The 26,732-nt window shown below is 35.2% G+C and overlaps 5 protein-coding genes across 5 annotated transcripts in view; 1 reads left to right on the forward strand and 4 right to left on the reverse strand.

Annotated features, from left to right (window-relative positions):
* Window positions 1–26,732, reverse strand: part of LOC127565590 (uncharacterized) — a 94,973-nt gene that overhangs the window by 48,871 nt on the left and 19,370 nt on the right. The window lies entirely within an intron of this gene.
* Window positions 4,309–5,744, reverse strand: LOC127564978 (angiopoietin-related protein 7-like). Its single transcript, XM_034248943.2, has 3 exons — window positions 5,631–5,744; window positions 4,513–5,561; window positions 4,309–4,444 (listed from the first exon to the last, which is right to left on the reverse strand). Exons 1-3 carry the CDS (start codon window positions 5,709–5,711, stop codon window positions 4,327–4,329), a joined length of 1,248 nt encoding a protein of 415 aa, XP_034104834.1. The 5' UTR covers window positions 5,712–5,744; the 3' UTR covers window positions 4,309–4,326.
* On the reverse strand, window positions 6,808–7,844 carry LOC117568360 (ficolin-1-A-like). Its single transcript, XM_034248961.2, has 2 exons — window positions 7,073–7,844; window positions 6,808–7,003 (listed from the first exon to the last, which is right to left on the reverse strand). The coding sequence occupies exons 1-2, from the start codon at window positions 7,387–7,389 to the stop codon at window positions 6,895–6,897; spliced, it is 426 nt and encodes a 141-aa protein (XP_034104852.1). The 5' UTR covers window positions 7,390–7,844; the 3' UTR covers window positions 6,808–6,894.
* Window positions 14,209–15,140, reverse strand: LOC117569789 (ficolin-1-like). The gene is made up of 3 exons (XM_034251091.2): window positions 15,015–15,140; window positions 14,433–14,950; window positions 14,209–14,367 (listed from the first exon to the last, which is right to left on the reverse strand). Exons 1-3 carry the CDS (start codon window positions 15,093–15,095, stop codon window positions 14,247–14,249), a joined length of 720 nt encoding a protein of 239 aa, XP_034106982.1. The 5' UTR covers window positions 15,096–15,140; the 3' UTR covers window positions 14,209–14,246.
* On the forward strand, window positions 23,527–25,425 carry LOC117571002 (fat-body protein 1-like). Its single transcript, XM_034252950.2, has one exon. The coding sequence runs from the start codon at window positions 23,631–23,633 to the stop codon at window positions 25,290–25,292; it is 1,662 nt and encodes a 553-aa protein (XP_034108841.1). The 5' UTR covers window positions 23,527–23,630; the 3' UTR covers window positions 25,293–25,425.

Here is a 26,732-nt window from a genome sequence, read left to right on the forward strand (position 1 = left end):
TGAAGTGATCAAATCCTAAGCGCTGCGACAATGCAATGGCACTTAGCAGCTTTACGACCAGCATAACGACCGTCTATATACATACTGTATAGTATGGTATATACTATATACGTATGTATCTCTATCTGTGCATATGTATTCTGATAATGTGTACGTATTTGTATACTTGGCTCATATATATGTTGGCTCATATATATGTTACGAGTATGGATGGTGGCGGGGCTTTATCATCTATCAGCGTCACTCTCGCCTCAACTAGTCATAAATTTTAACGCCAGACGCGAGCGCTTTTTACGAGCTCAAACTTGCCTCGCCTTGCCTCATCACCCCCCCTTCGCCACACAACTTTCCTCGCATCTGCAGCAAGCGTTGAAGCTTTAACTGTATTTGTATTTGTATCTGTATCTGTATCTTTGGCTGTGCAACTTGGTGGCGCACCCGTTTGTAGTGCGTAACCTGGGTTTTAGTTTTGCTATTGCCATGCCTTTTCCTCGTATACCCTGTAAACTTTAGCTTCAAAGTAATTCCCAACGATTTATTCTTTTTGTTCGATAAGCATATTCATAAAGTTTAAAATCTTCGATAGAATATAAAACTATGTAAATGTGTAAAAGCATTTTTCCTTTAAAAATATTGGACTATTGTTTAACCATTTTATTCAATTTAAAAAGTGTATAAATTTTGTTTGTCACATTAAACTGTTCATATATTCTGCAATTGAAAGTAGTATATTACTTTTTAAGAAACTAATTTTAGTAGATTTATTCATTCTTCTTTAATTTAAATATAGTATTTTTTACTAGACTTAAGATGATAAAACAAAGAACAGATTTCCTTAAATTATCTTGTTTCTGAAACACAAAAAATAATTTAAATATTCTTAGACATTTAATATGATCGTTCTCTGTTTACAGGGTATTTAGTAGCTCTGCTTATCGCTTCACATTCATTTAGGGGGCGCGCTCTTCAGCTTCACCACCCAGCAGCTGGGCGTGCCTTTGGCCCCAGCCGCCTTGATGATCATAATTTCCAATTTTATGGCTCTGAACAACTATCTACCATCTCCTTTCAGCGAGTGTGTCTCTTTCTCTCTCAGAGTGTGTGTATTGTTGGGTGTGTGTGTGTGTGTGTATGTGTTGTGCACATGAGCGAAAGTTTTTGGTTATGGAGTTAAACAATTTTATGGCGGCAATTTTTGTGCGCTTTACACTTGATGCATCTGTGCTGTTAACCGGGCCATTGCCATCCGATTTGAGCACTATGAAATGCTGTTTAAGTATTTAGTTTATGGATCACATAGCTGTCAACTTGCGTTGTCCATTTGCCAGATATAACTTATCTAGAATAGCTAAAGTATGTGCTACTATAATAAATAATATTCATTTGGCTATTCACAGAAAATCAACTTGGACAATTGTAAATTGAGTTACAATATTATTTTTTGCAAATCTGATATATTTATGAAAGAAAAATGAACTACTACAACATAAAAATGGTATTAAAATCATTTCGAAAATAGTTTCCGGGATTACATTAAAAGTAGATTTCAGTGGAAAGAAATTGTTGTTATAGATAAATTAAAAAATATACAAAACATTTGTCGGCTTAAACTGGTCTCTTATTATTTGATTAGATTTATTTATTGTCTGAAGTCGTTTTACCACTGAAAAGGAACTATTTACATAGATATTCTTAAGTATTCACACATCTTAACATTAATTTAATTCAATTCAATTTATTAATAAATATCCAAGTTTTATATTTTTCAACTTAGATTGACTTCGACGCTTTATAAATCAGCAGAGTGGATTTCAACTTTAGCTTGGAAAACGAGCATATACATATATATTTCTCGCTTTTATTTCCTCTATAAAATAGCTTTTAAATAATCATTCTAGCTAAAAAGCCAGCAACAACTATCCTTTTACAGCAATGACATCACAATTTTATTGTCTATTTGATTTCCTCAAATATACTTTTCATTTGGTAACAGAAACGTTTTGCGGGGGAAAATAATTTCATGAATAACAATTTCATGATTTTTGTGTTTGTATAATTTATTGAAGTATTTGAATGGCTGATGAAATAAAATATATGAAATGTGTAAGCGTATGTCAAGTTGAATGCTTATTAAAAATTAAAAATGAATTTACTGTGGGGGGTAAAACAGTTAACAAATTTTCAACTTTATATGCGACACGTTGCTGCAGTCACGTATTCAATGCGAGATCCACACGAGCCAGACACAGACACAGACAGAGACAGTGACACAGACAGAGACAGAGACCTGGACATGTGGTGTCTCTATGGTAAATGCCAACCGCAAATATGACGACAGACACGTTACCCAAATGACACGGACATGGACACGCACAGAAGGCGAAGGCGATGTGAGGGTCCACCGAGAGGTCAGGTCTTTAGCGTTCTGGCGTCACAGAGTTCTAACTTAGCTAGCTAGCTAGCGATTAGACGTTCAGCTAGACATATTGTATGGACAAGTATATACGACAAATGTCGTCAGATGCATTAATGTGATGGATAAACTGTGACGTAACGAACCAGGAAGACGGCCACGAGCTCACGTGCCTCTCTGATGTCGGCAAGCTCAAAAGGTTCCACAACGCACACCTCACATAGATCCCTCCACGTGGCGCAGATGACGACAGAAATCACGTGTCGCCGGCTAATTATTAAAGCTGCCAGTAATTACAAAGTCAAGGTAAATGCGACTCTAGTGAAGCAAACATAATTTAAACTCTGATTTTAGAGCACGTTAATTTTCCACAACATGTTGGTTGAAGTAACTGATATTTGAACATATTTTATAAATTTGTATATGTATATTGAAAAAATATAATAAATTAATTGGTTTAATCCCATATACATACATATTTGTAAAAATTAAAAGAAAAAATCTTTATATTAATTCTGGTATTATTATGCAATTATGTCAACATTAAATATAAGAGCAAACATTCTTAAATCAAGATACAAATTTTATAACAAATATAGATTGGTCATAGATAAAAACTCAAATCAAGATCAAAAGTTCTTCAATTTGTACAAGTACGCAAGCTTCTAAAGCTAATAATATAAGTTCTACCCTTAGGGTAGGGGGTTTAATAACAATGGCTTAGCAACGCAAAACTAGTTTTTATACCTTTTCATTTTACTTCTCTGAGTATGATGCAACTGCTATTTGTATGAAGTATATGATGATTCAAATGTTAATTGTATATTGTATATGCTCTTCAAAAACAAAACCCAAGTTCTAAAACAAACTGAGTTAACATTTTAGTTCAACTTCACATTTGTATGTTGGTGAATTTATTTGCTAATCCTCCTTCTAATTCGACAATAGCGTATTGTTTAGAATTAATCTCAGATTCTAATTTCTCCACTTTATTTTGACACAATTGCAAATCGGTTTTCCCTTTGAGTACTGTGTTTTTATACTCACATAATAGAGCTGTCTCCTTTATGAATTTTTCACGAATTCTTACAATTTCATGACATTTTTCCATAAGATCCGAATTTAATTCATTTAACTTATTTTCCTTAATTTTTTTGTCTTCTAACTCATTTCTAACCTGTCTAAAATACTCAAGCAAAGGTTTCATAGTTTTATAGTTATGAATGTGGTACATTTCTTCCATTTGTCGGTCGGATTCACACATAAACTTTTCACACTCACTGTACTGCACTGCTTTATGTAATTATTAATACCTTTCCTTTAACTGATGTTGCAACGACAAATATTTCGTGTGTTATTAGTAACAAAACTGCATTTAGTATAATTCAGCCCATTGCGATTCTTTCGACTGAGCTCAAGCATGCAACTGAAAAACTGAGCTATGCAACTGAATAATGCAAATAAATCTGCTCTTAACATTTAATCTGTGTTTGTAAAAAGGAATCGAGTTTTTCATAATGATAAGAGATAGACTCTCTGTCTGGGTCAGCCGTCTGATTATCTAAATTTAATGAACATTTAATTAAATTGATTAGAATAACGAGTTTATTAATTTAATCTGTTTATTGAATGTTTAGACAAGAATCGAATATGTGTTCAAGGCTCGATTAAAAGGATATATACAAGAAAATAATAAGTTTACTTACTTTTAAGTATTTCCACCTCTATTGAAATCATTTAGAGATTTGCTACATTAAAACATTAAATACAATAAAAATTGATAGATTTCTATTGAAAAAATAAATCGATGCATTAAATAGTCGATCGTATTATTATTCAGAAGGCAATTTCTTAATGCACCAATTATATTTAAATGATTACATAATTGAGTCAAATATTGGAATTTCAGCTCTTCACTTGCTTACTTCTTCATCGCTTCTTTTGGGGCGAATTAGCATCTTAGCTTCTTTAAGATAGATTTTATATCCAACGAACCAATTTAGAGCTGGCCCATATGGTGCATTTAAATTACTGCATAAGAAAAAACAAAAATCAATAATTATATGTATTCCATCGGAAATAACAATTGCAATATTTACCAATCATAACAATTCGTGTGCCACCAGCCACTTTCGTAGTCAATTGCGCAATTACCATAATTAATGTCGTTGTCGCGATCGAATGTTGTGAATTTCGTGTTTTCGCTGCTTTTCATCGCATCCTCAATAATAGTTCCACTGAATTTACCCAAACTCAGTTTATATCCACTGTCTTCATCAGATATTTTGAAATCGTCATAACGAGCGTTGTAGGTGCTTCCATTCAGAGTAACCAAATGTAAATAAAGTTCGAATCGCTGCAAACTCGTGATACGATGTATTTTCTCTAGTCCGAGGAAGAAGTCGCTATCCATTGCACCGAAACCTTTGCGATACGTTGCCCAATTCCTATTGAAACTCTCATTTCCCCCAACTCGTTGTTGTATTACAATCCATCCAGGTCCAGCTAACTGACTATCGCATAAAACATCGAATAAACCTATGCCAGAATCATTGAGTTGATGAACACCAGGAGAATCTCCAAAAGGAGAGCAACTTGATGGGATAATAGTATTGGGTAACGTCTTATTCAATATATCAATCAGTGTTTGATGTTGCTCCCTAGTCTTTTCGATATTTGCATTAAGTCTCCAGATATTTTCATCCTTTTCAAATAGCCTGGATTTAAGTTGTTTTAATTGAACTTCAGAAGATTCTAAACTGTTGGATTTTTCTGCTACTTCTTTTTTACATTCATCATAAAGTTTAGAAATTGGTGTTAATTTGTCAATAATTTGTTTTTGTGATTTAATCTTAGATTCTAATTCTTCAACTTTGTTTTGACACAATTGCATATCGTTTTCCCCTTTAAGTATTTTGGTTTTATACTTATCTAATAGAGCTTCCTCCTTCATGAATTTTTCATGAATTCTTACAATGTCATGATACTTTTCTATAAGATCAGAATTCAATTCATTCAACTTCTTTTCCTTAATTTCACTGTCTTCTAACTCAGTTCGAACCGGCCTAAAATAATCAAGCAAAGGTTTCACACTTTTAGAGGTCTGATTGAGGAATTGTTTTTCCATTTCTCGGTCGGATTCATGCGTCTGATAAGAAGAAGATGTAAACATTCTTAGCACTCACTGTACTACAGTGTTTTACATAATTGTTCTCACCTCTTCGAAGGCGGATGTGGTCACCAAGAATATTTCAAGTACTATTAAGAAAAGAACTGAGTTGATTTTTATTTTGCACATTTTGAATATTTCGACTGCTCGCGGAAAAGATGAATTTGAAACTAAAAGTTGAATGTAAATCGACGAAGAATATAGTTCTGAGTGCTGTATGATTTTGGAATTATCACGTGATGAACGGATGTGGGTTCAGAGCAAAAGTTCGTGGCGGAAGAGAAGGCGATAGCAAATGGTGTTAATGTCGACACAATGTCAACTTCCTGACGCATGTGTAGGAGAGGCTTCTTGATAATTAAACTAGAAGTGGCGACTGCTTTTGAGTAATTCATTTATTCGAATTTTGATTATTATTAAAAAAAGTAAGAAAGCTACAGTCGAGTGTACTCGACTGTGAAATACTCGCTACCCATTTTGAATAAAAGCAATATATTTTGCAGTATTATTCTCAAAATATACCGAATATACTGCAAATATACTAAAAATACACCAAATGGTATATGTGGTATATCGATATAGTACCGCATTCAAAATATACCATGGACGGCTCAATATACCAGATTGTCAGCCAAAGCAACTCAGACCTCTAGTGAGTATGCGTTTTTGCCCATACAAAAGTATTTCTTTAATAACTTCGATCATTTTTATCTAATCGCAATCAGGAATCATAACTACTATAGTTATTATTGTATATACCAAAATTTGCAACTCTAGCTTTAAAATTACGCTTGTTATTAGATTTTTTTGATTTGCAGGGGCGAAAGTGGGCGTGGCAAAAATTTGAAACAAACTTGATCTGCGTGCAAACATAACAAATGCTGTCGAAAAAAGATTATAGCTCTATCTCTTATAGTCTCTGAGATCTAGGTGTTCATACGGACAGACGGACAGACACACAGACGGACATGGCTAGATCGTCTCGGCTGTTGACGCTGATCAAGAATATATATACTTTATAGGGTCGAAGATAACTTCTTCTACCTGTTACATACATTTCCTGCCGGCACAAAGTTATAATACCCTTCAGTTTACTTACTTTTAAGTATTTGCACCTCTATTGAAATCATTTAGAGACTGACAACTTTCTATATTAAAACATAAAATACAATAAAAACTGATATACTTCTGTTCAAAAAATAAATCGATACATTAAATAGTGTTCGTTTTATTATTCAGAACGTAATTTCTTAATGCACCAATTATATATAAATGATTATATAATTGAGTCAAATATTAAAATTTCAGCTCTTCAGTTGCTCACTTCTTCATTGCTTTTTTTGGGGCGAATTAGCATCTTAGTTTCTTTTTGTTTACTTCCCCACCAATTTAGATCTCGTCCATATGGTGCATTTAAATTACTGCATAGGAAAAAACAAAAATCAATAATTATGTGTATTCCATCGAAAATTACAGCTTTTAATATTTACCAATTAGAACATCTCTTGTACCACCAGCCACTTTTGAAAGAGTGCGCACAGTTGCGCATTGTAAGCTCATTGTTGTCGCGATCGAATGTTGTGAATTTAATGTTTTCAGCGTATTCCATCGCATCCCCAAAAATAGTTCCACTGAATTTACCCAAACTCAGTGCGTATCCATTGTCTTCATCGGATATTTTGAAGTCGTCATAACGAGCGTTAAAGACACTTCCATTCATAGCAACCAAATGTAAATAAAGTTCGAATCGCTGCAAACTCGTGATACGATGTATTTTCTCGAGTCCAAGGAAGAAATCGCTATCCATTGCACCGAAACCTTTGCGATACGTTGCCCAATCCCTATTGAAACTCTCATTTCCCCCAACTCGCTGTTGTATTACAATCCATCCAGGTCCAGCTAACTGACTATCGCATAAAACATCGAATAAACCAACTTCAGAAACTCTTATTTCACGAACACCAGGATAATCTCCAAAAGGAGAGCAACTTGATGGGATAATAGTATTGGGTAAAGTCTTATTCAATGTATCAATCAGTGTTTGCTGTTGCTCTGTAGTCTTTTCGATATTTGCATTAAGTCTCCTGATATTTTCATCCTTTTCAAATAGCCTAGACTTAAGTTGTTTTAATTGAACTTCAGAAGATTCTAAGCTGTTGGATTTTTCTGCTACTTCTTTTTTACATTCATCATAAAGTTTAGAAATTGGTGTTAATCTGTCAATAATTTGTTTTTGTGATTTAATCTTAGATTCTAATTTCTCAACTTTATTTTGACACAATTGCAAATCGGTTTTCCCTTTAATTACTGTGTTTTTATACTCACATAATAGAGCTGTCTCCTTTATGAGTTTTTTAATAAATTCTTACAATTTCATGACATTTTTCCATAAGATCCGAATTTAATTCATTTAACTTATTTTCCTTAATTTCTTTGTCTTCTAACTCATTTCTAACCTGTCTAAAATACTCAAGCAAAGGTTTCATAGTTTTATAGTTAAGAATGTGGTACATTTCTTCCATTTGTCGGTCGGATTCACACATAAACTTTTCACAGACACTGTACTACACTGCTTTATGTAATTATTAATACCTTTCCTTTAACTGATGTTGCAACGACAAATATTTCATGTGTTATTAATAACAAAACTGCATTTAATATTATTCAATCGACTGAGCTCAAGCATGCAACTGAATAATATATGCACTCAAGTCTACAAATAAATCTGCTCTTAACATTTAATCTGTGTTTATAAAAAGGAATCGAGTTTTTCATTAATGATAAGAGATAGACTCTCTGTCTGGGTCAACAGACTAGAAAATATTGCCTGACTATCTCAATTTAATGAACATTTAATTATATAATATATTAATATATTACTTTAATATTCAAGGCTCGATTAAAAGGATATATACAAGAAAATAACAAGTTTACTTACTTTTAAGTATTTGCAACTCTATTGAAATCATTTAGAGACTAACAACTTTCTATATTAAAACATAAAATACAATAAAACCTGATATAAAAAAATCGATGCATTAAATAGTCGATCGTTTTATTATTCAGAAGGCAATTTCTTAATGCACCAATTATATTTAAATGATTACATAGTTGAGTCAAATATTGGAATTTCAGCCCTTCATTTGCTCACTTCTTCATCGCTTCTTTTGGGGCGAATTAGCATCTTAGCTTCTTTAAGATAGATTTTATATCCAACGAACCAATTAAGAGCTGGCCCATATGGTGCATTTAAATTACTGCATAAGAAAAAACAAAAATCAATAATTATATGTATTCCATCGGAAATAACAGTTTGCAATATTTACCAATCATAACAATTCGTGTGCCACCAGCCACTTTCGTAGTCAATTGCGCAATTACCATAATTAATGTCGTTGTCGCGATCGAATGTTGTGAATTTCGTGTTTTCGCTGCTTTTCATCGCATCCTCAATAATAGTTCCACTGAATTTACCCAAACTCAGTTCATATCCACTGTCTTCATCAGATATTTTGAAATCGTCATAACGAGCGTTGTAGGTGCTTCCATTCAGAGTAACCAAATGTAAATAAAGTTCGAATCGCTGCAAACTCGTGATACGATGTATTTTCTCGAGTCCGAGGAAGAAGTCGCTATCCATTGCACCGAAACCTTTGCGATACGTTGCCCAATTCCTATTGAAACTCTCATTTCCCCCAACTCGTTGTTGTATTACAATCCATCCAGGTCCAGCTAACTGACTATCGCATAAAACATCGAATAAACCTATGCCAGAATCATTGAGTTGATGAACACCAGGAGAATCTCCAAAAGGAGAGCAACTTGATGGGATAATAGTATTGGGTAACGTCTTATTCAATATATCAATCAGTGTTTGATGTTGCTCCCTAGTCTTTTCGATATTTGCATTAAGTCTCCAGATATTTTCATCCTTTTCAAATAGCCTGGATTTAAGTTGTTTTAATTGAACTTCAGAAGATTCTAAACTGTTGGATTTTTCTGCTACTTCTTTTTTACATTCATCATAAAGTTTAGAAATTGGTGTTAATTTGTCAATAATTTGTTTTTGTGATTTAATCTTAGATTCTAATTCTTCAACTTTGTTTTGACACAATTGCATATCGTTTTCCCCTTTAAGTATTTTGGTTTTATACTTATCTAATAGAGCTTCCTCCTTCATGAATTTTTCATGAATTCTTACAATGTCATGATACTTTTCTATAAGATCAGAATTCAATTCATTCAACTTCTTTTCCTTAATTTCACTGTCTTCTAACTCAGTTCGAACCGGCCTAAAATAATCAAGCAAAGGTTTCACACTTTTAGAGGTCTGATTGAGGAATTGTTTTTCCATTTCTCGGTCGGATTCATGCGTCTGATAAGAAGAAGATGTAAACATTCTTAGCACTCACTGTACTACAGTGTTTTACATAATTGTTCTCACCTCTTCGAAGGCGGATGTGGTCACCAAGAATATTTCAAGTACTATTAAGAAAAGAACTGAGTTGATTTTTATTTTGCACATTTTGAATATTTCGACTGCTCGCGGAAAAGATGAATTTGAAACTAAAAGTTGAATGTAAATCGACGAAGAATATAGTTCTGAGTGCTGTATGATTTTGGAATTATCACGTGATGAACGGATGTGGGTTCAGAGCAAAAGTTCGTGGCGGAAGAGAAGGCGATAGCAAATGGTGTTAATGTCGACACAATGTCAACTTCCTGACGCATGTCTAGGAGAGGCTTCTTGATAATTAAACTAGAAGTGGCGACTGCTTTTGAGTAATTCATTTATTCGAATTTTGATTATTATTAAAAAAAGTAAGAAAGCTACAGTCGAGTGTACTCGACTGTGAAATACTCGCTACCCATTTTGAATAAAAGCAATATATTTTGCAGTATTATTCTCAAAATATACCGAATATACTGCAAATATACTAAAAATACACCAAATGGTATATGTGGTATATCGATATAGTACCGCATTCAAAATATACCATGGACGGCTCAATATACCAGATTGTCAGCCAAAGCAACTCAGACCTCTAGTGAGTATGCGTTTTTGCCCATACAAAAGTATTTCTTTAATAACTTCGATCATTTTTATCTAATCGCAATCAGGAATCATAACTACTATAGTTATTATTGTATATACCAAAATTTGCAACTCTAGCTTTAAAATTACGCTTGTTATTAGATTTTTTTGATTTGCAGGGGCGAAAGTGGGCGTGGCAAAAATTTGAAACAAACTTGATCTGCGTGCAAACATAACAAATGCTGTCGAAAAAAGATTATAGCTCTATCTCTTATAGTCTCTGAGATCTAGGTGTTCATACGGACAGACGGACAGACACACAGACGGACATGGCTAGATCGTCTCGGCTGTTGACGCTGATCAAGAATATATATACTTTATAGGGTCGAAGATAACTTCTTCTACCTGTTACATACATTTCCTGCCGGCACAAAGTTATAATACCCTTCAGTTTACTTACTTTTAAGTATTTGCACCTCTATTGAAATCATTTAGAGACTGACAACTTTCTATATTAAAACATAAAATACAATAAAAACTGATATACTTCTGTTCAAAAAATAAATCGATACATTAAATAGTGTTCGTTTTATTATTCAGAACGTAATTTCTTAATGCACCAATTATATATAAATGATTATATAATTGAGTCAAATATTAAAATTTCAGCTCTTCAGTTGCTCACTTCTTCATTGCTTTTTTTGGGGCGAATTAGCATCTTAGTTTCTTTTTGTTTACTTCCCCACCAATTTAGATCTCGTCCATATGGTGCATTTAAATTACTGCATAGGAAAAAACAAAAATCAATAATTATGTGTATTCCATCGAAAATTACAGCTTTTAATATTTACCAATTAGAACATCTCTTGTACCACCAGCCACTTTTGAAAGAGTGCGCACAGTTGCGCATTGTAAGCTCATTGTTGTCGCGATCGAATGTTGTGAATTTAATGTTTTCAGCGTATTCCATCGCATCCCCAAAAATAGTTCCACTGAATTTACCCAAACTCAGTGCGTATCCATTGTCTTCATCGGATATTTTGAAGTCGTCATAACGAGCGTTAAAGACACTTCCATTCATAGCAACCAAATGTAAATAAAGTTCGAATCGCTGCAAACTCGTGATACGATGTATTTTCTCGAGTCCAAGGAAGAAATCGCTATCCATTGCACCGAAACCTTTGCGATACGTTGCCCAATCCCTATTGAAACTCTCATTTCCCCCAACTCGCTGTTGTATTACAATCCATCCAGGTCCAGCTAACTGACTATCGCATAAAACATCGAATAAACCAACTTCAGAAACTCTTATTTCACGAACACCAGGATAATCTCCAAAAGGAGAGCAACTTGATGGGATAATAGTATTGGGTAAAGTCTTATTCAATGTATCAATCAGTGTTTGCTGTTGCTCTGTAGTCTTTTCGATATTTGCATTAAGTCTCCTGATATTTTCATCCTTTTCAAATAGCCTAGACTTAAGTTGTTTTAATTGAACTTCAGAAGATTCTAAGCTGTTGGATTTTTCTGCTACTTCTTTTTTACATTCATCATAAAGTTTAGAAATTGGTGTTAATCTGTCAATAATTTGTTTTTGTGATTTAATCTTAGATTCTAATTTCTCAACTTTATTTTGACTCAATTGCAAATCGTTTTCCCCTTTAATTACTTTGTTTTTATACTCATCTAATAGAGCTGCCTCCTTCGTGAATTTTTCATGAATTCTCACAATTTCATGATACTTTTCCATGAGATTAGAATTTAATTCATTTAATTTATTTTCCTTAATTTCTTTGTCTTCTAACTCATTTCGAACCTGTCTAAAATAATCAAGCAAAGGTTTCACGGTTTTAAAGGTCTGATTGAGGCATTGTTTTTCCATTTCTCGGTCGGATTCATGCGTCTGATAAGAAGAAGATATAAACATTTTGAGCACTCACTGTATTACACTGTTTTACAAAATTGTTCTCACCTCTTCGAAGGCAGATATGGTCACCAAGAATATTTCAAGACTATTAAGAAAAAAACTGAGTTGATTTTTATTTTGCACATTTTGAATATTTCGACTGCTCTCGAAAAAGATGATTTTGAAACTAAAAGTTTAATTTAAATCGACGAAGAATATAGCTCTGAGTACTGTATGATTTTGGAATTAACACATGATCAACAGATGTGGGTTCAGATCAAAAGTTCGTAGCGGAAGTGAAGGCGATACCAAATAATGTCAATGTCGAGACAATGCCAACTTTCTGACGCATGTCTAAGAGAGGCTTCTTGATAATTAAACTAGAAGTGGCGACAGCTTTTGAGTAATTCATTTATTCAGAATTTGATTATACTTAAAATTAAAAAACTGTGTAGTGTAAAATTGCAATGTTTTATACATATATGTACATATATTGACAGTAAGACAAATGTTTGGTTTAGCGAATGACGCAGCTCTGGTCATAATTAGTATAAATAATGCTAGAGTACTTCTCGGTAGTAATACTTATTTGTTATCATATCAATGCTGTTGTTTTCTTTTATTATCACAAGGGCGACAATTATTCGGTTCGTTTATTCTCAAGATCAGCAGATGTTTTTCGTCTCGATCCCGATCTCGATCTTTTGACGCGTTTGCAGTATTTTGTTGTTTACTTCGTTGTTGAGAAGAAAATGAGACTTTGATTCATTTGTAAACACGCGATTATTATGATTATTATTTATTGTTTGTATTTCCGATGGTATGTTGTTCAAATAGTATTTTATTTATAAGGTTTTATATCATTTATTTGCGAACCATCTGTTCGAAAAAGAAAAAAAATATAACTTGAATTATATATTGATTAATGCAATTAGCCGGAGATAACAATAATTTGCAATGCCCATCTGTGATCTATGCCATCTGTGGATGCGAATGGATCCAATTAACATCGAATATGTGACACGCCTGCTGACGCGCATTTTAAATCGTGCGAAAAAATACATATAATTCATATATATGTATATATACATTCTTGTTGTTTGCCTTGCGTTTTGCGTCAGCAAATTCGGGGCTGTGTTGTAAGTAAACAACAAATAAAACGAAAGATCATCAACGTTTATAGTATATCCTAGAGAGATTTGTGTACTTAGTATTCGCTATTATGGTTGCGAGATCTGCTTGATGTAATCGTGTTTCTGTTGTTGCAAATCTATAAACAGCACAACAGCTGGGGCGAGCGAATTGTTGGACAAGGTCTAGAAAGCTGATTGATTGACTTATTGATTGAGCAGTGCAATACCCTGTAATCAAATCAATGTTAGAATGATTAAGCAGAAATTGAGTTGAACTTGCGAACTGTTTTTGGGTGATAAGAAAACTACAAAAACGTAAAGCAAAATGAAGATGTATCTTTTATTTGAACATATTTTGCTATAGGAATAGGGAAACAACTGTCAGCCAATTAACTCAAATACTTTCTGAAATATATTAATAAATTAAATAAATATAATATTAAACAACTTTTGTGATTCTACCATTTAAACATAAGTAGCTGTAATGTAGATAAAATATAATTCTGTAGTTACAATTTAATTAGTTATTCAGATAAATACGATATATATGTTAGGTTTATATGATTAAAAGTGATTTTCATTTGTTATTATTACTTTTTTTCAACTACCGGTCGAATCAGCATCTTAACTGCTTTAAGCGAAGTCCGAGGCGTCCAAAACATGCCCGTCACATTCTGCACTTCGTGATCAAAGTATCTGCCATTGAGGTTACTAGAAAAGCGAAAACAAATATAAGTTAAAAACGATACTCTGTCCAAATGAGGCTCTTCACTTACCAAAGTCCGCAATAAGCAAACCACCAGCCACTTTGTCGCTGCTCAGCGCAATTGGTGTCCTTGAAATTATCGTTATCGCGATCGTAGGTGGAGAATGATTCAGAAAAATGCCAATTTAGGCAATCGAATACTCTGCCCTTTGTGAAATTACCCACAGAGGACAATTTGTAGTTCTCCTCCTCGCCGGCAACTTGAAAGCGATCGTAGTGCGCATTTTCAACATCACCGTTGAATTTTTCCATATAAATGTTGAGCTCATGTCGATGGGCGCTTGTTAGGCGATGGATTCGCTCGAGACCCAGAAAGAAATCGCCATTCAAAGAACCGAAGCCAGCACTATAATTGGCCCAATTCCTGTAGAAATCCTCCTTGCCATCTATTCGCTGTTGAATAACCGTCCAACCCGATCCGAAAATCGTGCTATCGCATAGAACATCAAAGGAGCTCAGACCGGGAGCGGTTATTTGATGAATTCCCGGTGATTGTGCATATGGAATGCAGCTGCTCGTTGCAATAAACTAAAACGAAACGAAATTCATTCCGTTATACATTTGGTATTCTAAACGAAATGCTTATATTAACCTCGGATTCGTTGGCATCGACTCCACCGATGGTCAGCATTGCGATCGCGGATAGCAACAGAGATGGATTTAGCATCTTCATCTTCGATTCGCTGAACTTCACTCAGCAGCTGTGAATAATGACTGAATATTGTATTCAAATTGCCATCACAAGACAACTTTGTGCATTTCATTTCCATACGAATCACGCAATGATAAGAGTTCAAAGCATTTCCACAAAAAAAGGTTCAATCAAGGCTAGTATCTAGGTCAGAGCTTTGGGTCATCGCTATCAGTGAAAAACAAGAGTCAATAGCTTTGAGTTCTAACGCCCCCCGAAGTGTCATATACCTCAGCGAGGAGTAATAGATTAGAGTTCAATAAAATTGCAAATAAAAACGCATAAATCTTGCAGTCAATTAACATACAGTTAGCAAAGACTGCACATATCAAGACAGTTAAAAGATTTAGCCCCGGTTGCTGCTAATAAACGAAATCTGCGACTAAGAATGTTTCAATAAGTTTAAAATTTATTTGTATAAAGATAATTATTTTTATATATTATATTTGCAATTATAACTGCATGGAAGGTGGCTTACAAACATAACGCAAAAAAAAAGTATCTTTATTCTATCTACATATATTAGCAATACAAAATACGTCTCCTATACTGTAGGTATAACTTAATAAGCATCAAGTCTATTTGTATCTGCGTTTTGTATCTGACTTTATCTGTATCTATATGTATAAGTGTACAAAATTATATTGAATTTATATGTGTATCTTTATTATTACATTATCATTATTATTATCATTACAAAATGTATTCACTTCATTGTTTCTATAAATCTCAAACCATCTTGTATTTATTTAAGCATCACTACATGTATCTTTAGCTCTATTTGTGTCTACGATCTGTAAGTTCTGTCTCTATCTGTAGCCGTTATTGTATCTGTATCTGTATCAGTATCTGTATCTTTGGCTGCTGTCTTAGTGGCGCCTATGCAAATGTTGCGGCTGCTACTTTCATTTCGCCCCGTCCGATAAGCTACGAAACGTGCGATTGCTGCAATCGAGCAATCGAGCAACCGCCAAACGCGGCCGCCAGTCGAATGAAAATTTATGTTCATTTATACATACGAAAAGCATACATACATATATATTATATATACGTATACGTATGTACATGCATATGTATTTGTACGTGAGTAATTGACATTCATTTCCTCCTTGGCGTCGGCGCCGGCAATGTCGACGTCAACGTTCGCATCAACGTCACCGAAACGCACACGAATGCAAAGCAAATGCCAAGACAACGATGACGTTGACTGTTGCCAAGCGGCAGCGACAACAGCAAAAGCAACAGCAACAGCAACCACAACAACAACAACAACAGCGGCAGATGAAACACCGATCAACGCTGCCGCAGCCGCTGCCAACGTCAACGTCAACGTCGCTGTCAACGTCCTCGTCTCCGCTTAGCAACCAGCGAAATGAAGCAAGCTTTCAAGCTGCCAAACAATGGACGCGTTCAACGGTAAACTTGGCACAGTGTGTCGAAAATTTGTACAACAAAAGCTTAGTTCGATGCGGGTTGATGCTCTTTTCGAGCTAATTGCGAAGCTAGCTTATCGAATGAATCATCAGATTATGCTTCAAACTGAACTAGATCGTGTGTGAAGGGTATGCGTTAGTCGGGTTTGCCCAATTACTCATGATGCCTTGGCAACACGCTTCAGTAACTCGTGAAGCACAAAAAATGAAACACACACAAAGAGTTGCCCAACGACTCGTCAGCATTTGAAGCACAAGAGAGGCAGAAAGTTCCACTGTCGCCTAAATGTGCCCATTGTTTTCTTGATTAATATTGTATAATGCTTAAATGAAAAGAATTGTTTCGCTAAAAGTGACGATAATTAAGTAAATTTAATATTCGGTCATCAGCTTTGGTAATAATTCAAATATTGTACATAAAGTCATTGATTAATCAAGACATTAACGTACAGCTAATGTTGCTAATGTTATATTTAATGGAAAAGTTTCTAGAATCACATTTATTTATAACGAATTAAAAATGGAAATAATGTAATAGAAATAAAGTTGTGAAAATTTAATTATTCACTAATTATGTTAATTGTTTAAGTTAATCATACAAAAGCATATTGAAACTTTCATTAACTTTACATGACAGATCAAATGAAATATATTAATAGAAATTCATAATATGTACTCTAATAGATAAGACATGCTGTTATTTAAATATAGCTTCTGATTATCACATAAAAGTCTGCTCTATTTTTACAGGTCTAGTCAAGGTCTTTATGTCATCTAAATATTATATTTAAAAAAAATTACTCACTAATTTAAATATAAAAAATTAACAATAAGATTTGGAACTCATACAGAATAATATTTATAAACTTTTTTCCGGTGGTTGATTTAATGAAAGTTACTTATAAAAATTCATAGAGTGTATTATAATATATAAAACATGTTGATAATTAAATCTACGTTGTTGTTGTATTAAATTCTGTCATCTATTGTAAAATAAAATAAAACATTACTTTCTTAAGTTAATTCTTCTCAACTACTTTTCATTGTATTCTATGATAGATTAAATCAAATATATTCAAGGAAATTTATATAATTTATTTTTATACACACGACATGCTCTTATTTAAATATAGCTTATCACAAATATGCCGCCAGAAATGCTTCTCTATTTTTTAAATATTTATATATAAATAAATTTAATACGATTTGGAAGTGTAGTTCATAACAGAACATTATTTTATGTGCTAGATTAGGTGAACAAATATTTAAGGGATTATGGGATAATAGATGCTATTATTTAAACGTAACTTTTTGATTTGCTTATCACACAGAAGTCTCTAGAAATGTTTCTCTATTTTAACAGGTCTTGCCTAGGGCTTTGTGGCGCTTCGAGCTAACAGTTCAAATGTTCAGCAATCATTCATCATTATCTATATAGTATAGCAACTAATCGAATGGCTCAGATAATCATCGGCCGACGCTCCATGGGGCTACGTGACATTGGCAATGAATTCAGTTTGTGGCCCCCCCTCAGGGCATTACGATGATTCATCAGAGACCCCTGCTGGCTGTTCTGTTCTGTGCTGCGCTGTGCTGTGTGGAGATAGCAACTAAGCGATAGACAGACAGTCTAAATTAAACACAGGCAATAATTAGTGAGAACAAATTGTACACGTCTCCCATATGTGTTGATTAAAGTTGTCTATATGTACTATGTCTAGTGAGTTGATCGCGTAGAATAAAGCATATTTTAAATTAATTGTTGTGTCATGAAAGATGTAGGTTACGATAATGAAAAATATAATAAAGATATAAGAAATATAGTTGAAGTACACATGTTCCTATGACAAGAAGATCATAACAAATATTTTGCACAGATAAGAACCAGATGTTGAAAGATAAAAATAAGCCTTAAACAACAAAATTCTTTTACATTCATATTTCTCTTAAACTTCTAGAAAGTCTATAGATAATTTATATTGCAAACTATATCCCTTCCATTTAATAGCTAGAAAAGATACATTTAGGTGTTTCGTCGATCAGTCTTGATGAGAAATACTATAATATAATATAGAATTGCATATATAGCTGTGTCTGCGTCGAAAGGTTAAAATCCTCTGCAGTCGCTAGACAAATAAACAAGCTCATAAAAAGCTACAATAATAATAACAACATAAGTAGTATAGCTAGCAGATATAAAGAACGCAAAGAAAGCAAATAGAAGAACTACTCGTTGAATCGCAAAAAAAAAAAAATATAAAAACAAAACAGAAAAACAAAATTTGCATTGCTGACGCACTTTTCTTATTTTTCGCTCTTTTCACTCTGTCCATCTCTTTCTCTTTCTCACTCTTTCTCTCAATCACTTGGCCTGTTGTTTGTTTTGACGGAAATCTGTTATTAAAAAGAACAAAAAAAAAAACCTAAAATCGAATGATCTAATGGCCAATACGACCGCATTGTGTAGCACACGTCGACTGACGGCTAAAGACCGATTGGGTAATTAAGTGGGTCGACTACGACTACGACTGCGACTACGAATATGGTAAATGCCAAAATTTCGCCGTAAATTTCTCTGCTTTTAATGTACCGAATCAGGCGAATATCTCGTGGATTTCAATACTACCAGAGTACATTAAAAGCTACTATATAATTACAACAAGATATTATTGGATATCGTTGTTACTGCAAAATAATATTAAGATAAAATAATAATAATGATGTCACACAGAAAAGTCTAGCCTAAAATAACATATACTTCTTTTACACTCGGTTAATGGCATAATATAAATTTCGTTTTTATTATATACTCCTTTGTTATTTATTTTTTAAAATTTTTTAAGATTAAAAGCATTCGACATGGAGAAGGAAAAAAAGTTATATGAACTATTTTAAATACACTAATATTAAAGTAATGAAATCGTTAAAATAAAAATATTTTGCCATATACAGTTCAATAGTATAGCACGTAAAATAAAATGTAAGAATAAAGAATTCAAGTCCGACAAATTTGAGTTGGGTCATTGTGCATCTATGTTTTTGATTCGGCTACTATCATTGCGTTCCTGAAAAGAAAAGCAATTTCCCCAAAATAAATACGTGGTACTTATTTGTATATTGAAGTTCCCTTCAACCGCTTCCCGGGGGGCATCACAGAATATATGTTTGTGAATTTCATAATGATAACTCATATAGTACAATTTACCTAGGCTTTCAACAGCGGGGGACACTTGTGGCAATCGTGTCCCAAAAACTGTTGAAGATGCTGTAGATGAGAAAAATAAATATGTATGTATATGTATATGATGTAGCTGGTCCCTTGCCAAAATTATAATTACCTGACATTGCGCACCGTGGGGGACGCTGAGCATCTGGAAATGAGTCTATGATATAGACTCGTTTGTTAGTTGGATTGGCTGACCCCACGCGGCGTTTATCATAATTCCGCTTTTGCATTTGAACGAATTTTCCAATCACGTACTTGAGTTGTTTGTGTGTACACATAATTGCAAAATACATACATACATATATGGTTTGAATACGAGTTTATTTTGTATCTTTGAGATACAATTTGTTGTTTACATTCGGATCATTCGGTCAGACCACATGCACGTCAATTGCACTCGTCTGCCTCGAAGTGTTATAGGTAATTTCCATCTCAAACGAATCGGACTTCTGTTGTTGCCATGCGACCACAAAAAAAATTTGTTGTTATTGTCGCACAGTGGGGTGAATCACGCAAATCGCGTGGCACAATTTTAGCGATTTTTATTGGGTGCTAAAAAAAAGTACATTATATGTGCTGACATCCAAAAAGCTTTTGTTCGTCAAAAAGCTTTAATGTGCTTACAAAAGCTGCGTTGCCATTAATTATAGTTTAAAGATTGCTGATATTAAGAAGATGTTTTTCTCTGTATTCATGTTAGATCTCAAATGAATCTATATCCGAAACCTGCGGCATTTAAAAGATTATTAACACCTGCTTAAAATAATTTAATTTGCTTGCAAAAGTTAATTGTCTATTTGGTGTGCTTAAGGCATAAGTGTTTGGGATCAGTCTTTGTCATTTATTTTGTGCCATTGTTGTGAGTGCTCTACCAACCGAACGAATAGTTGACGTTTGACAATGCCTTTATTTATGGCTGATTTTCGAAAACAAATAAATTTCGCATGAATTCTGTCTGGGGGTTTGTTTTAGCCATTATTCGATTATTTTGTTGGCCCCAAAACTGATTTTGGTTTTCGGGCGCTGTAAAACTTTTCATTTATGCCAACTCAAGACAAATTTCAATGTTTTCCGATTCGCTTTTTTCAAGGTCGCTGAACAAAAACAAATGACAAACTGACTGACTGACAGAGTGACAGAAAGATACTATCTACTATATGGTTCGATCAACCTTAATCCCATACAAATTGTGGTAGAGGGTAAGAACTTTTGGGGGCTTATGGCACGCGCCCCTAAATGAATAGCAAGTACAAGAAAATGTTCATGTCCGGCCTCGTGTTGACGTCAGCAGAGTGTAGCGCACGTCGGACGCGAGTTAAGAAAGAAAAATACGAATTTTAAATAAATAAACTAAGGGGGAACCAAAAACCGAAAATCAATTTGTCTGCGAGTTGTCGTTTCTGTTAGGAAATCTCTCAAAAGCGTGGCAAAAGGGAGCCAAAATGTTGTTTAACAGAAGATAGAGGGGAGATAGAGAGATAACAGCAAGAGAGGGGAGCCAATGGAGCCAATTCGTTTATTTGGCACTATTCAATATTTGTTTAAGAACTCAATGCGATTCGCGGATTCTCATGTGCGATAAGCGCAAATCGTCAATAAATACATTTATGTTATGCCCTTCGAATTGGGTACATCAATTAAATTAGACATTATGAGTTCATTAGAGCAACTCTGTAGAGACAGTTTTAAATTTTGGTTGCTTGCTAAAGATATTTTTATTATGTAGTATGAAGTTAGTGAGAATAAAGTCTTCATAAAAGATTATTTCCATAAATTCGAATCATAAATTTTCTTGCCAGTTTTATGTGTAGTTCTAGTTTTCATAGTGGTAAGAATGATTCTTTGGCTGCTTACTGTAGATACTTGTATTTGTAATAAAAAATAAAAATACAAATGTTTTCTATTTCATTTAATTTTGTGAATTTGGTGAGCTCCTTCCTCAATAGTTTAGAGTGTTTATTGTTTAGTTAGAGTATTCCAAGTTTGTTAGGTTTCTCGTTTAGTCGCCTCGTTCCATGCGCGTTCATTCTTGTTTTTATTTTGACAATTTGATTTATAACCTTGGCCAACAACAAGTAAACAAAGTGCGAGGCGTATTGGTTTGTTGTCATAAGCAATATTTATTTAGTTTCTATTTCTATGATTTTAATGAAAAAGCTTCTTCGCATATTTCGTATATTTAAATACGTAGAGTCAATATTTGTGGCCATAAATCAAAAACGAGCAGCTGCGATTCACACACACACACAGAGGCAAATCCAAATAAATACTCGCAGTACAACAGAATTCTATTTCATTTTATTCTCTGCTATTATTATATTTTATTCTATTCTACTTTCTCTCTGCTCGGTCGCTGCTTTGCATTTGTTCTGGTCTGAAAAGTACTTTGCCTAATTTTACAGTTTGCTGTGTCACCGCAGACAGTTTCTATATTGCCCCTTGCGGCAGGTGGAATGGGTGGGATTTATGGCTTTAACCCTTTTACATACAGATGATAGCTTTCTTTTGTAGTCGACAAAATGTTTGAAATTAAATTTGCTTTTCAATTTTACATATTAATAAAACGACTTCAAACTACAAATTTATCAACTTCCAGCCTGTGCGATTGTGTAATGCATAAATTTAGAAAGAAATTTTATTATGCAAGTCATGTTATGAATAATTTAATGTTGTTGCACTTATATTTTAATTATGGCAAATTAAATATGACAGATGAAATTAATGGAAGCGCTCTTTAATATGAGATCATTAATCAAAAATGCAAGTTCTTGACGGAAGTCAAGCAGATCAGGCCATAAAAAGTTTTATATATACACGCTCTATATATTTTCTGTTGGCCTGGTAAGTCAGCTTATCTGCTTGCAAGACCTGTTTAGCTACTTTATTCGCTGTGTCACTTAAAGGGAATATAATTCAAACAATGTGTTGTAGCACTCAATAGCAATAGTTTATTAATGAGCTATTTTAATTTATGTTTAAATTTTACTTAGTTATATTGACAAAAGTAAGAAAGCTACAGTCGAGTGTGCTCAACTGTGAGATGCCCATTTGACTAAAAGCAAAAGAGTGAATATACCAAGTAATGTACCACAAAAATACTGAAAAATACCCATTGCCATATTTGGTAATATACCACAGAGGTCAAAATATACCAGATTGTCAGCCAAAGCAGCTAAAACCCCAATGCACTAGGCGTTATTTTCCATATAACATTTTTTCTCAAATAACTTCTTACATTTTGATTACAACCAACCTTTCAAGAACCATAAATACAATAAATACTATAGTTATTATTGTCTATATTTTTATTTTTATTTGTACTTAGAGCCAATAAGAAAGTGTGTCTAGATGTTTAAATACTTAAAATACTTAATCGATTGCAATATTGTCATGTTTAATATATCTTCAAGTAGTTATTGTTTTTGGTTTCCAATATAGTCAAATTATAGTCAGTTTATTTACCCCAAGCAAAATGATAAGTTCAAGTGTTACTTACCTATAGCTATAGCTATGCAGGTCCCCAATCGAGGATGTCGTTGAACTCGGCATCGGGAAGAGCTTCAACCGCCCCCAGATAATCAGCCAGACTTACAATCACTTGACCCATAGGGTCTAAGACCCAAATTGATTCGTGAATATGCAAAATTATACGTGTTATTTATGACTGATAAATGTGTATTTTCGACCGATCCGAACGAGTAATGAGCAGCACTAGGATGATAAGCCAGGGTATAAAAACCCTGCAGAGCCAGCAATCGAAATGCAGTTGCCATCTGGTTGGCAAATCCCAAGACTCAAGTGCAAATCGCGACTTTCTCTCTCTTTTATTGAAAGTTAAGCAATTCAAAGTTCTTAATCATGGGCAAACTTCTGTTACTTGTGGCTTGTGTGCTTGGCACAGCTGTCGCCGGTCGCATTCCCATCAATGTCCTGCAGGAGCAGAACACGCGTCCATCTCTGATGCATCTGATTGGACTCCGATGGCAGATAATACCGCGCAGTGGCCTAGAGCAGATGGAGAATCGCTTTATGCGTCCCGTGGAGCAACAGCAGCGTTACGATCAAGGCGAGGACATCGAATCGGAGCTGGAGCAGCGCTACAATCGTGTGCCCCTCACTCGCGATGTCACTGAGCAGCGCGTTGATCAAGCTCTGCCCTCCGCCGATGTGAACAGCGATCGCCTGTTGCATGTGGGTCGTCGTCGTCAACAGCAGCTGGAGCAGCGCAACAGCGAGCCCAACGACTATGAGCGTGTCATGCGCTTCAACAGACGTCGCCTCAATCAGCAGCAGCAGGATGAAGAGGAAGTGATGCCACTTCGTGTGAACCGCATTGGAGAAGGACGTCGTGTGGGTCCCATGTCCGAGGAGGCCATTGTCCAGCTGATTCGTCGCGACAATCGTCTGTCGGAGCTCAGTGATCAGGAGATCATTGAGATGCTGCGTCGCCAGCGTCAGGGACGTAGCCAGGAGCAAGTCGAAGACAGTCTGCAGAGTCTGCGTCGGGATGACGAGCGTCTGGTGCACATCAACCGACGTCGCATGCAGCAGGGCGAGCAAGACGACGAGCAGGTGATGCCACTGCGTGTCGGTCGCATTGGCGAGGGACGCCGTGTGGAGCAGCGTGAGGAGAAACGTCGTGACAACCAGCAGCAAGGTGAGGGTCGTCGTGGCAGCCAGCAGCAGGAACAGGAGGAGGAACGTCGTGGCATTCAGCGGGAGCAACAGGAGCGAGAGCAGTACAACCAGCAGCAAGTGAGATACAACCAGCAACAGGAGCAGCGTCGGGAGCAGTACAACCAGCAGCAAGTGAGGTACAACCAGAAGGAGCAGGGTCGAGAGCAAGTCTATCAGGACCAGCAGCTCGTTGGCGGCAACTCGCTGGACAATCTGGAGAGCGTGCGTCGCGATGACGAGCGTCTGGTGCATATCAACCGCCGTCGCTTGGTGCAGGACGAGATGTCGCCACGTCGCATTGGTCGCATCGGCGAAGGACGTCGTGTGGGTGATGTAAATGCCATGACCGAGCAGGACATTCTTCAGTTTATTCGCAGGGACAACCGTCTGACGAACCTGAGCGATGACGAGATCATTGAGATGCTGCGCCGCAATCGCCAGCGTAAGGTGGACAGCCGCCAGGAGCAGCGTGTCGAGGTTGAACGTGACCAGGATGATGACTTCGAGCGTCTGCAAAGTCTGCGCCGCGACGACGAACGTCTCGTTTATGTGAACAGACGTCGCGTTGAGCAGAGCCAGGATGATGAGTCGATGCCACGAAGCATTGGTCGCATTGGCAATGTGAATGGCATGTCCGAGCAGGATATTCTGCAGTTCGTACGCAGGGACAATCGCTTCAGTGGCGCCAGCGATGAGCAGATCATTGAGATGCTGCGTCGCCAGCAAAACGCTGGAGAGCGTGTTCAGCAGGTTGAGGACAATGACGACAGCCTGGAGAGTGTGCGTCGCGATGATGAACGTCTGGTGCACATTAACAGACGTCGCCTGGGTCAGACCTACTAATCTAGCTAGTCCAATTGATGATGTGGAAAATGCTAATGAAAATGCCAATGTAATAATATCCATTTAATCGGGGGATGAATCCCCAAAATAAATTCTGCAATCGATGCAAAAATGCATTAACGAAAACACACAATTGTTTTTTATTTGTCGGCGATTTTGATCTTTCAATATTGATTTACAGAGTAAGGCTGGAAGTATTGTAATTGAAATGTTTATTTGTTTTTCGACAGCTTCACCGATTGATATCTTTTCAATCATTCACAGTTAATTTATAGCATACGATTTCAACCGAAAAAATTAAAATAAAATAAATCAATGGCAAGACAATAAATTCAAATGAAAAATTAAATAAATAACATAACGACATGCAAAATTGAGACGATCGATGGATCGTTGAACCTTCGATTTATCAATTGAAACACAAAATTAATTTCAGCATTTTTAAACAACAGCAAAATCTGTTGTTAACTTGGCCAGTAAAATCAAGGCCAATGGAAGTTCCGTAAGTGCCAAGAATCCAAGCCAATTTGTTAAGATCATTTTGGGCTTTTCCGTTTGCGCCATAACACACAGAACTGTGTATAAATTATTATAAATACTACGAGTGTAGAGCCGTCGAAATTTATAAAGAATTCGAAAAGTCGACTTGAGATTTCCGATAAATTCACACAAACACTCGAAACACTCGGGAAAAACAATCATTTTTCCATCAATAGGAATCCCCCTACCACAACAAAACTAAACGAAGGCCGCAAAATTGAATACAAAAACTTTGTTTATTGAAAAAGATGTAGCCACAAATTTATGTCTGAAATAGAAATGTAAAAAATAAATACTTTTCTTTAGAATTTGTGCGAATAATTGAAGAAGGGGTTTCAACAAACTAAAGTGAAGATTATGCACATCTTATTTAATTTTTGTAAGACACTAGAATATGAAAAATTTATAGATATAATTGCAAATATATATATTGATAGACATCGTAGAATTAAAATATTTTACTTAGAATTCTTCGGTTATCAACATTCCTAAGCAAAAGAAAGATATTCCCAAGAATCAGAAATATATGAGCCTATATATAGTGTAGAATGATTCCTAAGTATTCTGTTTATCATTTGTGCAAATTTATTTTTGGCACACAAAGACGGCCGGCAGGTGGCGCCTCGCAGTGGGCGTTAGGTGAATGGCCGCGCGCGAATGATTCGTAATCATACAATTTTCATTGAGGAATTGCTATATGCATCGAATTATTCACTTGATATGCGTATATACTAAAGCGTGTATAGATTCGTTAGGCAAACAACAATAAATAAGAGGACTTGGAATTCGCATAAATCTGCAGTGAATCGTATTATGTGGGCGTTAATATTACCTATTAAAGCAAAGCCACATGGAAATGCATTCTATAAAGCAAAGAGGGAAATTCTTCACTTATTTCTT

This window comes from Drosophila albomicans, chromosome 3 (genome assembly GCF_009650485.2).
Source record: "Drosophila albomicans strain 15112-1751.03 chromosome 3, ASM965048v2, whole genome shotgun sequence".
NCBI lineage: Eukaryota > Metazoa > Arthropoda > Insecta > Diptera > Drosophilidae > Drosophila > Drosophila albomicans.